This window comes from Arachis ipaensis, chromosome B10 (genome assembly GCF_059453495.1).
Source record: "Arachis ipaensis isolate K30076 ecotype BB chromosome B10, ASM5945349v1, whole genome shotgun sequence".
Classification (NCBI taxonomy): Eukaryota; Viridiplantae; Streptophyta; class Magnoliopsida; order Fabales; family Fabaceae; genus Arachis; species Arachis ipaensis.
In genome coordinates this window covers 130,196,141-130,211,694 of record NC_142435.1, presented here as the reverse complement: position 1 = coordinate 130,211,694, position 15,554 = coordinate 130,196,141, and the positions used below count along the sequence as shown (strand labels likewise).

The 15,554-nt window shown below is 43.2% G+C and overlaps 1 protein-coding gene across 1 annotated transcript; it reads left to right on the top strand.

Annotated features, from left to right (window-relative positions):
- Positions 1–11,677: 11,677 nt before the first annotated feature.
- LOC107623373 (galacturonosyltransferase 8-like) lies at positions 11,678–14,547 on the top strand. The gene is made up of 3 exons (XM_016325607.3): positions 11,678–11,840; positions 12,367–13,611; positions 13,864–14,547. Exons 1-3 carry the CDS (start codon positions 11,715–11,717, stop codon positions 14,137–14,139), a joined length of 1,647 nt encoding a protein of 548 aa, XP_016181093.1. The 5' UTR covers positions 11,678–11,714; the 3' UTR covers positions 14,140–14,547.
- Positions 14,548–15,554: the final 1,007 nt, after the last annotated feature.

The window sequence follows — 15,554 nt, the reverse complement described above, 5'->3', positions numbered from 1 at the left end:
AACACGTCCCAAGAGAAAGGAACACACGGGCGGACCTCCTGTCCAAACTAGCGAGCACGAAGCCAGGAGCGGGTAACCGGTCTCTCATCCAGGGCATGGTGAAGGAGCCAACGGTCGCCCTCCATCTGACGGAGTCAAGCCCCTCGTGGTTGGACCCCATCATAAACTTTCTGGAATTCGGCAAATTGCTTGACGATGAGAAGGCGGCCAAAACATTGAGAAGGGAGGCGGCCAGATATACAATCATACAAAGGCAACTGTTCAGAAAGGGGCTCAGCCAGCCCCTATTGAAGTGCTTGCACCCCGACCAGACGGACTACGTACTTAGAGAAGTCCACGAAGGATGTTGCGGCCACCATATCGGGGGCAAAGCTCATCCGAGCTGGATACTACTGGCCATCAATGATGAAGGACTCCAGGGAATTCGTTAGAAAGTGCGTAAAATGTCAACAAAACGCCAACTTCCACAAGGCGCCGGCCTCCGAGTTGAGCCTTCCAACGACTATACGACCTTTCGCTCAATGGGGAATCGACCTTCTAGGACCCTTCCCGGTTGGCCCAGGACAGGTCAAATACCTCATAGTGGCCATCGATTACTACACCAAATGGATAGAGGCTGAGCCGTTGGCCAGCATATCTTCCTCTAATTGCAGGAAGTTCATGTGGAGACAGGTGATAACACGGTTCGGCATCCCAGAGGTCGTCATCTCGGATAATGGAACACAATTCACTGACAAGAAATTCACGGAGTTCCTCACCGGCCTAGGGGTAAAGCAAAAATTTTCCTCAGTGGAACACCCCCAGACAAACGGACAAGTGGAGTCCGCAAACAAGGTCATCTTACTCAGCCTCAAGAAACGCCTAGACAACAAGAAAGGTGCATGGGCCGACGAGCTCGCTTCGGTCCTATGGTCCTACCGAACGACCGAGCAAAGCGCTACGGGGGAGACCCCTTTCCGCCTAACGTACGGGGTCGACGCCGTGATACCCGTCGAAATCGGTGAACCGAGCCCGCGGCTACTGCTCACAGGTGTGGACGAAGCGGTAGAAAAGGACCTGGTAGAGGAGACACGGGAGATGGCCCATTTGTCAGAAACAGCGTTGAAGCAAAGAATAGCCCTACGATACAACGCTAAAGTCCTCAGGAGGGATTTTGGGGAAAGAGACCTCGTTCTGCGACGCAACGACGTCGGTCTGCCGACCCCCGAGGAAGGAAAGCTGGCGGCAAATTGGGAAGGTCCCTACAGAATTAGAGAAGTGCTTGGCAAGGGTGCCTACAAGCTCGAGAGACTTGACGGCAAAGAAATTCCTAGAACATGGAATGCAGGTAACCTGAGAAGGTTCTACTCCTGACATGGGTAAGCCGATCAGTAGGCCTAACGGACTTATGCATGCTTGTTCTGTTCACATGTTAATTTTTAATCACTTTCTAGCTATTTACTCTTATTGAATACTCACCATATTAACAAGCTTGCCTAGCTGACAATTAATTCTCACTTGTCAAAATATTCTCCTACTTATCTGTTACTTCCCAATACGTGCTTCACACAATTGCGTCCTAAAACGGCAGCCCGGGACTGATCACCCCGAGAGCCAGGCGGACCATTGCCATAATTAACACGGCGACAACACGACCAAACCGGTCCGAATCGTTACCAACGTAAAAACGACAAACGGGTACAAGCAATAAGCCCACCACAAAAAAGGCGGTAACAAAAATAATACGACGAGCAAGGCGAAAGATAGTAACGGCCACTCGGCCAAACGGCTAACCTAACATAAATGTTACGGAGGCGAAAGATAGTAACGGCCAATCGGCCAAACGGCTAACCTAACATAAATGTTACGGAGTATCAAATTACAAAACACGTAACAAACGTTCAACAAATCCACATCAAAATGTTTAAAGTTATAAGAAGTCACTTCCTGGGCATGTCGACAATCTTGCCGTCTTGGATCATTTTGAAGACCCCAATAGCCGAGGTGTCAAAGTCTGGTGCCACGATCTTCACCTGAGCCTTCAGAGCGTCCTCAGTCATAGAAATCGCATTCTTCCCTTGCTCTTTGGTCGCTTTCAGCTTCTTCCTAAGCCCCTCGACCTCGACCCTATCGGCTTTAGCCGACGACACAGCTTGGTCCCGCTCCTTTTCCAAGGCTACCACACGCCCCTGGGCGGTGTTCAGCTGGCTCTCCAAGGTCATCTCTCGCTCAGCTAAACGGGCCACCGTCTCGTCAGAAGCCTTTAACTTCTCCTCGGCAGATGTCGTCTTTTCCTCGGATGCCCTGAGCTTCTCCCCCATCTCAGACAACTGACTCTGAAGCAGCTCAACCTGCGCCTTGAAGTCATTGTTTGCTTTGACAGAAGACTCGAGCTTCCTCCAGAGGGCCTGTATTCTCGACAACTCGAACTCAGCCTTTCGAGCTATCACGGCCCCCCGGAGCAAAGTCCGGTACATCCATCTCGCCTGCCCGGCTAGGTCGGTCCCGTGGAAATGCTCCTCTATCCCAGGGATCAGCTGCGAGTCAATAAAAGTTGTGGCATCGAAATTCCTCTCCATGATGGTAAGAGCCCCCTCCGGGCTCGAAGACGCCCTCCGCCTCTTAGGGGTGTGAATGAGTTCCACATCGTTATCTACCTGAGGAGCAGAGGGCGAATGCCCGCCAACGATGACCTCGGGAGGGGGAGAAACTTGCGCCCCCTCTGGGTTCACACCGGACATATCGGTATCCTGGGGAGGGGGCTCAGTCTGGTCCTCCTTCTCCCCAGAAGGTCCAACCGACTTCCCGGCATCTTTCTCCTCAGCTTTCTCGTCGTCACTTTCTGAAAAGAAGGTCTTCATCAGGTTCTCGAGACCCGTCACCGTAGCAGACATTTCCACTGCAACAAACAAACACATCAGCCGTTAGATCGTGTAAAGCAAACAATAATAAACAACACAAAAATAGAAAACAAGACGACTCACGGATATAGCTCCTGGCTGCCTCCCGTTCACCCATAAGGAGATGAGGATTTACAGGGTTCTTTTCAAAAATAGCAAATAGCACATCGGCTATTTGCTTATCTACCGAGGACATCCTCTTATATGTCACCTTAATAAAAGAATTTGACCCCGCCCCAAAGCTCCAGTAAGTGGGGATGAGGCGCTCCCCCTTCAAGGATAATCAAAAGGGATGGCGACCTCTAACGGGACGGACTTTGAAAAACTTATCTTTAAACCCATGGTAGGAGTCTTCGAACAGACCAAATATTCTCCTACCCTGGGCTGACCGGAAAGAAAGGAACCCTTTCCTCGCCTTCCCTTGTTTGGAAGGGTTGGTAAGGTTGAAGAAGAAAAGGAAGACATCCACCGACACCGGCAGCTCGAGATACTCGCAAACCATCTCAAAACAGCGGATGGAAGCCCAACTGTTCGGATGGAGCTGTGACGGAGACACGGATATCCGATTCAAGAGCGACATCTGGAATTCGAAAAATGGAATGCGAACCCCAACCTGGGTGAACATGGATTTATAAAACCAAATCCAGTCGGCAATTTGGGGAGAATGAAGATTGACCTCGTACAGCTGCTCATGGGGGGCAGGCACGAAGGTCTCATAATTGGCCTCTTCGTCTGTTCCCCCGCACAAGTACCCGGCCTGCCGGAACTCCGTCAACTCCGCCAGATCCATCTGGTTTGGCGAATCCTTTACATCTGAGGTTACCCAAGCGTACGGATCATAGCTCGCCGCGGAAGGGGAAGCCCGGGAGATGACACGAGGCATACCTACAGCGGGGTATCATTCCGTTAGTCTACGAGATCGGGAGCCCGGAAAATACCCAGAAGCTATAATTCGTCCTACTGAACAGTTAAAATCAAGCATGAACCAAGCAACCCACCTAAAAATCTACCCTGGAATGGTACCCCTGCCCTAATACTCTACCTATCATCAGAAAGCCATGTAGCAACATAGCAGCAAAAATGGCGAAGCAAACACATACAACAAGCATGCAAGAACAAAACAGAAAAGAGAAGGATTCTAGAAATACCTGAATTAGTCGAAGAAACTTGAAAGTGGTTGGAGAAGCACAAAGACGCTCGAACAAGTGGTTGAAGAGGCACAAAAACGCTTGAAGCGGAGGAAATTTGGATATCAGGGAGAAAAGAAAATGGGAATAGCAAAAGTAGAAACAAAAGAAATAAGAAACTGTTTAAAAACCGCTGCACGAAGCGCGAAAAGGCCAGGGGTAAAATGGTCTTTGCACGTAGGATTTTAGTGACCCATTATGAGCATTCAATGCTCAGCGCGAAGAACGAAGTGACGAAACGGTCGCCTTGGCAACCAAGAGACACGCGCGCAGGGGGCACGTCATTCCCACGAACAACCGATCCGACGACAACACATAAACGAGGAAATCACGCGCCCTCGATGTCTCCCACAAACATCACCCGAACCGGACACATGCCCCGCAACGACCCGGACACGCGTCCAGGACAGCTCATGCACAGCTATGGGATAACCTCCCTGGAAACATGGGCCTGTCCTCATCGGGCCCACCTCTGACAGATATATAAAGGGGAGGCTTGCTCTCCTCCAAAGGTACGTCACATACTTTATCACCCTATCCGCCTGCACACCTTACTGACAAGAGCGTCGGAGTGTCTTTGCAGGTGGTACCCCCCCTCTCACGCGAAGTACTCGGGACCTCGCATACCGCTAACTTGTAGTATGTGACTTGACGAGCCCCTACCATCCTCCTAGATCATAACCCGAACCGTTCAGCAACCGATCTACTGAACAGGTTCTGTCTGCTTCTGCCGCCGTCGAAGCGAGCGCAGGGAAGGGAGGGCTTGAGCTGACGAGAGTTTGACAGACCGGAGACGAGAGGTGAGAGACCGGAGATGAGACGAGCTGACGAGAGCTTGAGCTCGTGGGAGGGAGTGACGAAAAACTGATAAAAGGAGTCGAGAGAGGAGATAGCGTTGGGGGCTGGGGTGATCTTCAGCAATTAGGGCTTCAGAGAGGGAAAGGGGGAAAAAGTGGGCACCTGAAAGGCTGAAACGACCCCGTTTCAGTATTGAAAAATAAATAAATAAATAAATACGACCTGGACTGGATTAAATTAACCGGCCGGGTTACCAGATTTAATAAAAATCTGTCAGGTCAAATCGAATTTTACTGGGTCTATAATACACAGCCGATTTAACGAGTAACTCGGTTTGGTTAGGTGACCGGATTTTTAGTCAAACCAGTCGAATCGAGCCGAATTTGATAACAATGCAAAAAAATGTGGAACAGGAGTGGAGCGTAAACCTATCCGGCTAACCTTCATTTCCTCTCTCAATCGGACTGGGTCAACTGAGTCATAAGTCATGACATTCATAAAAATAATCAATTTATCAATTTGGATTGGTTAAGTATTTACATTCTATATCAATGTCGCATAACTATTAAGGAAAAAGATGAGGGAGAGAGAGAGAGAGAGAGAGAGAGAGAGAGAGAGAGAGAGAGAGAGAGAGAGAGAGAGAGAGAGAGCGTGGATGAGAGAGCGTGGGTGGGAAACACAGAGAGGAGTAAACATAGAACACAAGACAGAGATCCAAGGATTTGGAATCGAGAAGAATACCGAAGGCTTGAGAGAGAGTCTTTCTCAATCTTCGTGGATAACCTTCCTGAAGACATATCGAAGAGAGAACTGTTTCAACTGTTCAACTGGACGGGACGTATAAATGATATATATTTATCACGAAAACAAAAAAGTGATCAATATATATATATATATATATATTTGCGTTCATACGTTACACGACGAAAGGAGGAACATTGAAGGCTATAAGGGAAATGAATCGATTAAGGTTGAGAGGGAAAGTGGTTTTTGTGGGGGGAAGCAAAGTACAGGAGAATGTCGGGTACAAATGAGATGAAGCTAACTCAGAGAAAAGCAGATGTTCAAAACACTACTGGCCGACCACAACGCAAGGAGGTTCAGGTAGAGACGCGGATGAATACAATAGAACAAAGAAAAGAGAAAAATACCTAGATCCACATGGAAACAGATGGACAAAAAAGGTGGAAGTAGCTGTGGCAAAGAAAAATTTGGACTGGTTACAAAGAAGCCTCGTGGGAGGGACAACAAGTGCTATGAATTTTAACTCGCTAAAAGATCAGATTGCGAAAAAGTTACTCAAGTACGAGAATTGGGCGCATACAAAGCTTTACTGACCTTTGATAGTGTGTTAAGCGCTGAAGAGACATACACTTTTAAAATGAATAGCCTTCTACAATTTTTTCGTAGTGTGTGGAGATGGGAAGAATCGGAAGGAAGTAAAACTAGAAGAGTGTGGTTAAAATGCTTTGGAGTGCCACTGCATGCCTAGTCCGTGGAAACGTTCAAAACCATACGAAGTCAATGGGGTGAAGTAGTTGGGTGCGATGCGATGACGGAATCATGCAATCACTTTAGTGTTGGACGAGTGCAAATTGATACCTGTATTATGGAAGTAATAAACGAATGGATTCATATCACAATAGGCATCAGCGGATTCGATGTATTGGTGAAAGAGGTGGGGGCGCGAAACATATGGAATAGATTGTAAGTTGGATAATAATGATGATGGTGATACAAGCTGCGACCAACGAAGGACAAGTGCTGCGTGTAACTCTACAGGTGCGACTGTCAGATCGGCGGAGCGAACAACTCTTCCGGAATGCGTAGACCAGGCGACAGAACCGCTAACGGTGGTGACGCGGGATGGTGAAGAAGCAAAGGACAGGATGGTAATTCCAGAAAGTATTTTGAACGAGTGGATTAATGAAAATTTAAAACAGAATCATCTTAATTTTGTAACATACAAATCAAATAATGATGATAATGAAGGGAGTGCTGATTTGGTGGGAGAAGCCATTATGAGTAATGAAGAAGATTCAGATAAAACTATATCATGGACTTTGGGCAATTTGAATTGTGGGCTGTAAGGGGAGGCCAAAAAGGGGAGAATAATAAACACTAACATTAGGAGAACAGGGCCCGAAACTGTTAGTACTCCTCATATGGGCTTCACGTTGCTGCCAAGCCCAAGTCATTCAGTTGGAGCAAAGTTGGAGGGCGCTGGATCAGGGCAGCTGGGGGTGGTCATCCGGGTCGGGTGGAGTGCGATCCCCTAAGGGAAAGCCGACCCGGTCATAGCGCAAAAACAATGCGCAATGCGCTTAGAGATGGAGGCGAGGCAGCTTCCCTTGCGGCACGAGCACGGCAAATGGGAGAAGGGCGAGGGCTGATCCGTGGGTGTCATGGCATCGAGGTCCGTGGGGTGGTGGAGAAAGGTGGGTCTGTGATAGAGACATCAATGAATGGCAGATGCGACGGTGCTGGAGGAAGGAAGGCCTTTAGGGAGTGAGGTGGCTAAAAACAATGGGGTTCCGGCGGATGCTGTCGTAGGTAAAAATGGTGGTGTTGGGGAGCATAGTAAGGACGGAAATTTTGGGGATATCGACAGGGAAAATGGTTTAGAAGAGGAGATGAACGCTGTAAGTGAAGCCGAAGATAGAAGCTGGCCAAATAAGGATTTCGAGGTTGATGATGCTGGATATGGACATGGCAGATCGACTGTATGTAGGAGGATATTGGTGCAGGATGGGGAGGAAATCAGAGATACTCAAAGGGGAAAACACGGATATGAAAATGATGAGGAAATTGGTGACGACCAGAGTTCAACCTTGGAGGAGCAAATGCTGGAAAACAGGAGAGCGTGGGAACTCGCAGTGGAATCTGGTGCAGTGTTGTACAACGAAGAAGAAGATATCATGGCTATTTTTCAAGCTCAAAATGAAGAAATTGCTCAGGAAAAAGGCAGGCAAAACAAAAAGCGAAAGCAAGACGTTGCAGACCTAAGAATAAAAATAAGGTGTGTAACAATCTTTTAAAATGATCTTTAGTTCGTGGAATGTTAGGAGATTGAGTGGGGATGGAAAATTAAGAATGATTAAGGACCTAAAGCAAAGATTTATATTGAATATGTTAGGTTTGATTGAGACTAAAAGGCATATAGTGACGAAGTTTCATGTAGCTAGAATTTAGGGGTGTGAGAGTGCTGGGTGGGAATTTGTTGAAGCTGAGGATGCATCTGGTGGATTATTGTTAATATGGGATGAAATGATTTTTAAAATGAGTAATTGTTATAAAGGAGAGAGGTAGTTGTGTGTGGAAGGGGCTATATTAAAGAATAGCTTTAACTGTGCTTTTTTACTAGTTTATGGTGCTCATACTAGAGATGAGAAATTTGTTGTGTGGGAAGAATTGAGCTATACAGCTGGCTTATGCCAGCTTCCTTGTTGTTTCATGGGAGACTTTAATGAGATTGTTCAGGTAGAGGAAAGAAAAGGTGCTGCTAGTTTAACAGTATCTACTGAAGAATTCAAGAATTGGATACAGGATATGCATCTGGTGGACTTACCTCTTAATGACCGGAAGTTTACTTGGTTCAGAGGTCTTTCATGTAGTCGGATTGATAGAGTTCTGCTTAGTCTGGAATGGGTTGAGCAGTTTCCAGAGATTCGCTTGAGATGATGACCAAGGGGTCTGTCAGATCATTGCCCGATGATAATGGAAGATACAAGGTTGAGATGTGGACCAAGACCGTTTCAGAGCCTTGACTCATGGTTTACACACACAGATTTTCTAACAATGGTGAAAGAGTAATGGAGGGGGTTAGGGGAGATACAGTTCACAGATAAATTGAAGGCCTTAACGATTCCACTGGGGAGATGGCACAGAGACAACTTTGGCGACATGGATAAGAATATTATGATGTTGGAGGAAGAGATCAAGAAGATCGATGACATGGTTACCAATGGGGTATATGATGGAACGATGGAGACAAGGAGGAAGGCGTTAGTGACTTGTTGTCAAAAGTGGTATGTGAGGAAAGAATTGCATTGAAAACAGATGCTACGATCCCGTCTCGCGAAGGACATGGACAAAAACACCAGGTACTTCCACAACATAGCTTCAACAAGAAGGAGGAATAACATGATTGATGCATTAGTAATTGATGGAAGGTTAGTAAGAAATCAAGCAAGAATAAAAGTAGCTATCAGAGAGTTTTACAAGAAGTTATATCATCAAGAGGAGTTTCCTTTGGTGGGTTTTCGGGATGGACTGGTAGATAGGATAGCTAAGGAGGACGTTGTGGCTTTAGAAGTGCTACCGTCGGTTGAGGAGATCAGAGGTGCAGTGTGGGATTGTGAATCATTGAGGGCGCCTGTAAGCGATAGGTACAACATGAATTTCATCAAGAAGTGATGGGATGAGGTTGGGGCTGAGTTCACGGCAGCTGTGCAGGGGTTCTTTTAGACTTCTAGGTTACCAACAAATTCTAATATCACATATCACATGGGTTGCATTAGCGCCAAAGTTCATTGGAGCTAAGGAGATTAAGGACCTTCGACCAACTAGTATGATGGGCTGTGTGTATAAGGTGATTTCTAAGGTATTGGTTAGGAGGATGAGATCAGTCATGTCAGGCCTGGTTGGAGAGACCCAGAGTGCATTTGTTAAGGGTCAAAAAATACAAGATGGGGCTCTTATTGCATGTGAAATTGTACACTGGCTTAAAATGAGAAAAAAGAAAGTGGTAATAATTAAACTGGACTTTCAAAAGGCTTACGGCAGGGTCAAGTGGAGCTTTATGGATATTGTTTTACAGAAGATGGGATTTGGGCGAAAGTGGAGGGTGTGGGTTATGGAGTGTATAGACACTACTTCTATGTCGGTGTTGATAAACGGTTCACCAACAAAGCCATTCAATATGGAAAGATGCCTGAGACAAGGTGACCCCCTATCCCTATTCTTGTTTGTACTCGTTGTTAATGTCCTACATAGAATGATTGGAGAGGCAGTTAGAAACGCCTGAATAGCCCCTTTATTTATTGGGAGAGATAATATAGAATTGTCGCATCTTCAGTTTGCCGATGACACTGTGTTGTTCTGTCCGCTGGAGGAGGAGTCTATTAAGAATTACAAGAGACTCTTACGATGCTTCGAGTTGATATCGGGGTTAAGTATCAATTTTGACAAATCCAACCTGATCCCAATCAATTGTGAGCAACAGTGGATTCGAAGTATGTGTAGCTTATTGGGGTGTAAGGAAGCTACTCTTCCAGTCAGATACCTTGGAATTCCTTTAGGAGCTAATCCGAGACTGGTCAAGACGTGGAAGCCAATTATAGACAAAGTGGAAGAGAAGCTCAGCTTGTGAAAATCGAAGATTCTCAACAAAGCGGGGAAGTTGGTGCTCATCAAAGCAATATTAAATAGCCTGCCGGTTTATTATCTGGCTCTACCTACTAGAGGGGGTCCATGGAAGGATATTTGCCAAATACAGATCAAGGAGCAACATATAAGAGAGAAGATGATAATTGGCTTGTCCATAGAGGTTGGTGATGGCAGAAGAACTCGTTTTTGGGAAGATAACTGGCTAAGTTGTGGTTCTCTTAAGGATAGGTTTTCAAGGATCTTCTCAGTTTCAATTCAAAAAGGCTCTGTCATAGGGGTTTGTGGGTTCTGGGATGGGTTAGAGTGGATATAGAACTTCCAATGGAGGTGAGAGCTATTCCAATGGGAGTTGGAACTTGTGAATCAATTACATGAGACTTTGAGGCCGGTCAAACTAGCCTTTGACAAAGAGGATATAGTTATCTAGAATTTTAACAGGCAAGATGTTTTTTCTACTAACTCTTTTGTGCAGGTGTTACAGGAAGAAACGCTTCCGGATGACGTAACAAGCTATAGTTTCACTAAAACTATTTATAAAGGATTGGTCCCTCCAAGAGTAGAGCTGCTTGCCTGGTTTATCTTGATAGGCAGGGTGAATACAAAGGAAAGGCTGTGTCGACTTGGAATTTTTTATCAGAATGATAATTTGTGTGTATTATATAATAAGGATATAGAATATATTCACCACTTGTTTCTTGGCTGTAAATTTACTTGGCAGGTGTGGTGTGCTTGACTATGTGATTTTGGTAGACAATGGTCCTGTCCGGGTACATTAAAGGAATACTTTTAAAGTTGGACAGGTGCTACAATGAGGAAGGAGGAGCGCAAGAAGTGGTTCATCAGCTTTTTCGCAGTTGTTTGGAACGTTTGGTTGGAAATGAACAAAAGGTTGTTTCAGAATACTAAAGTAGGTGCTGAGGAAATCTTCAACAGGTCTCTATGTAATTACAATATGTGTTGTTTTTTTATTTGGTTTTCTATTTCTTTTGCTCCACTTTGATGTTGAGCTTCTTTGGTTTCAAAAAAAAATATTTACATTCTATTTTATACATGCAGCAAAATACCGGAATAACAAAAAAAAAATACATAAATATGAAAATAAATTCACAAATAAGATCAAATTCGTAACAAAATCCCTAGAAAACAAAATTTGCAATTAAACTGTAACAAATGTTTTGGTTAATTCGCTAAACAATCCTCATGAGAAATGAGAATCAGTTTTAATTTAATTGCAAAAATTGACACAATTTATTCTCAATCATTTTCACTTCTGCTAGCAAAAATGCCTGATAAAAAAAATAAAAAATGGTTAAAGTAATGCGCCGACACCGAGTCTGACTGCCACTAATCCCGCGTTACCGTCATCGCTAGTTGGCTATTAACTCCCGAATGGCTGCCAAACAAACGCATTAATTAACACACTCAGACTCAAGCCGCGATTCTTCTAAATTCGCAAGCGCTGATGGTGAACTCTCCAACCAAACGAAACATGTGTTTCGTTTTCTCTTTCAGAGTCTTAGCCTCTGCTATTTCCCTTGCTCTCTGCATTTTCTTCACTACTCACCACCACCACCACCACAACACAATCGTAAGCTTCATTTATTTTAACACTCTCTCTTTTTTTTTTCTCTATTTTCCTTGTAATTTTAAACCAACGGATTTGTTCTAGTTCTTTTTTGTGATTATGTTACTGGTTTTATGCTCCTCCTTCGCGACATTCAACCGAAAGTTGGATCTTGTTACATGAGTTCAAGTGGAAGCAACGATTTGACTCTAGCTGTATTCTGTATTAGTTCTTAGTTGGTGTGCTATTTTCTCGGGAAACTAACAGAAATTGAGTGGAGATGTTACTAAAAGGGGAGATTTTTTCTTCTTTTGCAATCTTTCTTTTAACTTTTGGGAGGTGAAATTGACTTGAGATGTGTAAGGCAGCTAAGGCAGAACCAGATTCCTTTGTTGGTTGGATATTTCTCGAGAAACAGATGGAAAATCCAAGTGAAAAGAAAATGCCACTAAATAGGGGAAATTTTTTAGAAATAAATCCTTTGGTTTCCAATTTGTCTGGTAAATGAAAAGAGATCTTTAACTAATCTGATGACTTGATTATGAACTAGGGTTCTGATGGAGTTTCTCATGGATTTGAATCCGTACGGAGATCCATTCTAGCTCTGAAAACAGATCCACTGAAGCCTCGGTTGGACCACATCAAGAAGCAAGCCGAGGATCACCGCATGCTTGCATTGATGTATGCATCCTATGCAAGGAAGCTCAAGCTTGAGAGCTCCAAGGTTGTTAGAGTTTTCGCCGAACTCTCAAGGGACTTCTCGGATCTAGTGAACAAACCGCAATACACTGCCCTCTTCAGCTCTGATGGCGCAATTGATGAATCAGTGCTTCGCCAATTGGAAAACGAAGTGAAGGAGCGGATTAAGACTGCTCGCCAAGTAATTGGCGAAGCCAAAGAGTCATTTGATAATCAGCTCAAGATTCAGAAGTTGAAGGACACAATTTTCTCCGTGAATGAGCAGTTGACCAAGGCAAAGAAGCAAGGAGCCTTCTCCAGCTTGATTGCAGCTAAGTCAATCCCGAAGAGCTTGCACTGTATCTCAATGAGGTTGATGGAGGAGAGGATTGCACATCCAGAGAAGTATTCTGATGAGGGGAAGCCTACTGCTCCAGAACTCGAAGATCCTAAACTTTATCACTATGCCATATTCTCGGACAACGTCGTTGCAGCATCTGTGGTGGTCAATTCAGCCACAAAGAATGCAAAGGAACCGTGGAAGCATGTATTTCATGTTATGACCGATAAGATGAATCTTGGAGCGATGCAAGTGATGTTTAAGCTGAAGAATTACAATGGGGCGCATATCGAGGTTAAGGCAGTTGAAGACTACAAGTTCCTGAATTCATCATATGTGCCGGTGCTTCGACAGCTGGAGTCTGCTAACCTGCAGAAATTTTACTTTGAAAACAAGCTTGAGAATGCCACAAAGGACACAACAAATATGAAGTTCAGGAATCCGAAGTATTTGTCTATACTAAACCACTTGAGATTCTACTTGCCAGAGATGTATTCGAAGCTCCATAGGATTCTGTTTTTGGATGATGACATAGTGGTTCAGAAGGACCTTACCGGGTTATGGAAGATTGATATGGATGGCAAGGTGAATGGAGCTGTAGAAACATGTTTTGGGTCATTCTATAGATATGCACAGTACATGAATTTCTCACACCCATTGATTAAAGCGAAATTCAATCCGAAGGCTTGTGCATGGGCGTATGGAATGAATTTCTTTGATTTGGATGCTTGGAGAAGGGAAAAGTGCACAGAAGAGTACCATTATTGGCAGAATCTGGTAAGACTATGAGATTATTTGTTACTTTGACTATGCCATAACTGTTTAAAACAATTGCATTCTTAAATCTCAAATCTAATGAAGTATTACTACATGTGATCCCATGTCTTGGAATATTATTTAATGTGCCAGAGGTTGCATCTTCAGAAGCTAGGATACATTAATATTTTGTTTTTAATCTTTCTGCATTAGAATCATGCCTTACAAGATTCTTTACCATATTTAAGTTGGTCTATGCTGATGTTGCTGCAGAATGAGAACCGGACATTATGGAAACTAGGGACATTACCTCTGGGTCTTATCACATTCTACTCGACCACAAAGCCACTAGAGAAATCATGGCATGTTCTTGGGCTTGGTTATAACCCAAGCATCAGCATGGAAGAGATCAAGAATGCAGCAGTGGTGCACTTCAATGGTAACATGAAACCATGGCTTGACATTGCTATGAATCAGTTTAAGCCACTTTGGTCAAAGTTTGTTGATTATGAGTTAGAGTTTGTTCAAGCCTGCAATTTTGGTCTCTAAATTTGGTTAGGATGGCTTCTTCGACAAAGAGCTCTTAATCTGCTTATTAGTTTTTATGAATTATGATGCCCTAATGCTTATATTATACAGTTAGTTAAAGGAATTCCTTGGTGGGGCTGGAAAATCCATGCCCCTTTCCAAGAAGAAATATTGTTACTTAAAGGATGTTGATTCTGAAGTAAATGAATGTTGTAGCTTACAATTGGCCTTGAAATGTTTTTCCTCAAAGTGAGAAATATCACATTTGTCACCTTATAGGCATTGTATTCATTAATTTCTAGAATAATGTGAAAATGTTATATTAACGTGTTTAGTTGAGTAATCATTCGTCAATCATTTGTAAATGTATAACAGTATAAGTTGATACTTTCTATTTGGTAAACATACTTCCTTTCTTCGGCATTAAAAGACATGGTGATCTTGAGAGCTCTTGTGGAAAGCTTTTTAGAGTTGATTTATGCTCTCTAAAACATAGAAGATTAATATAACTTTTTACTAAAGGAACTTTCTTTTGCTGGAGTTCAAAGCATACTATATCTCGTGTTTTCTTTTCATAAAATATTTGGTTCAAATTCAACCAAATATTTGTTACAGTTCAACCAAACCAAAATTAGTGAAAGTGCCACTGTCCCAACCGAAAAAATTTCTAGGCAAAATTGTGGCGGTCAGCCATATACTACAAATCACCAATTCAACACAAGATATATGGTAGTTGATTTGATAATTAACTTTTCGTGTATTCATGATATTTTTTTACTAACATATATGCCCCTTATGTTTTGGTCTCAAGGGTTAGTGTTAAGCAATAGATATTTTGTAACAAGTATGATCTGTCATCTGTGCAAATAATAATGAGAATATCATTTTTTATATACTCCTGATCTTAATTTTTTATTAACTCATCGCATTATTTCATCCCTAAAAGTAAGGAAATAACTTCTCTACCAAAAGAAATTGCTCCACCATTTCTTCTTTTTTCTTTTCTCTTACCCGTTTCACACCCATAATCTTCTTCGTCCCTTCTTTCTTCTTTTTTTCTCTTTTCTTATCCTAATTTTCTTGTTTAAAACTTTATTTTTTTCCCGTAAAAAAATCAGTAAAATTACTAATGGAGAATCTAACCCAAAGAAAAAATAGGAGACATTTTTCTGTTCTCAATTTTAGAAATTATTAAAAAATATGTAAACTTTTGTCTCTACTCCCTACAACAAAAAATAGAATAACGGTGAGACAGCTACGCAGTACCACTAGTAATAGTATAATAAATGGTGAATTCTATATGCAATCTCATTAGATACGGACATATACACATGCACACGAGTTCAAACGCACATGTAGATTTAAGATTAAACGGCATTTGTTGATTTAAGTTTAACCAAAGTTACACTATATATATGTGTGTATTTTGTAAATCA

Coding starts and splice junctions, on each gene's coding strand:
- LOC107623373 (XM_016325607.3), top strand. CDS start 11,715: ATGGTGAACTCTCCAACCAAACGAAACATGTGTTTCGTTTTCTCTTTC. Junction 11,841..12,366: donor ACCACCACCACAACACAATC/GTAAGCTTCATT, acceptor ATTATGAACTAG/GGTTCTGATGGAGTTTCTCA. Junction 13,612..13,863: donor ACCATTATTGGCAGAATCTG/GTAAGACTATGA, acceptor ATGTTGCTGCAG/AATGAGAACCGGACATTATG.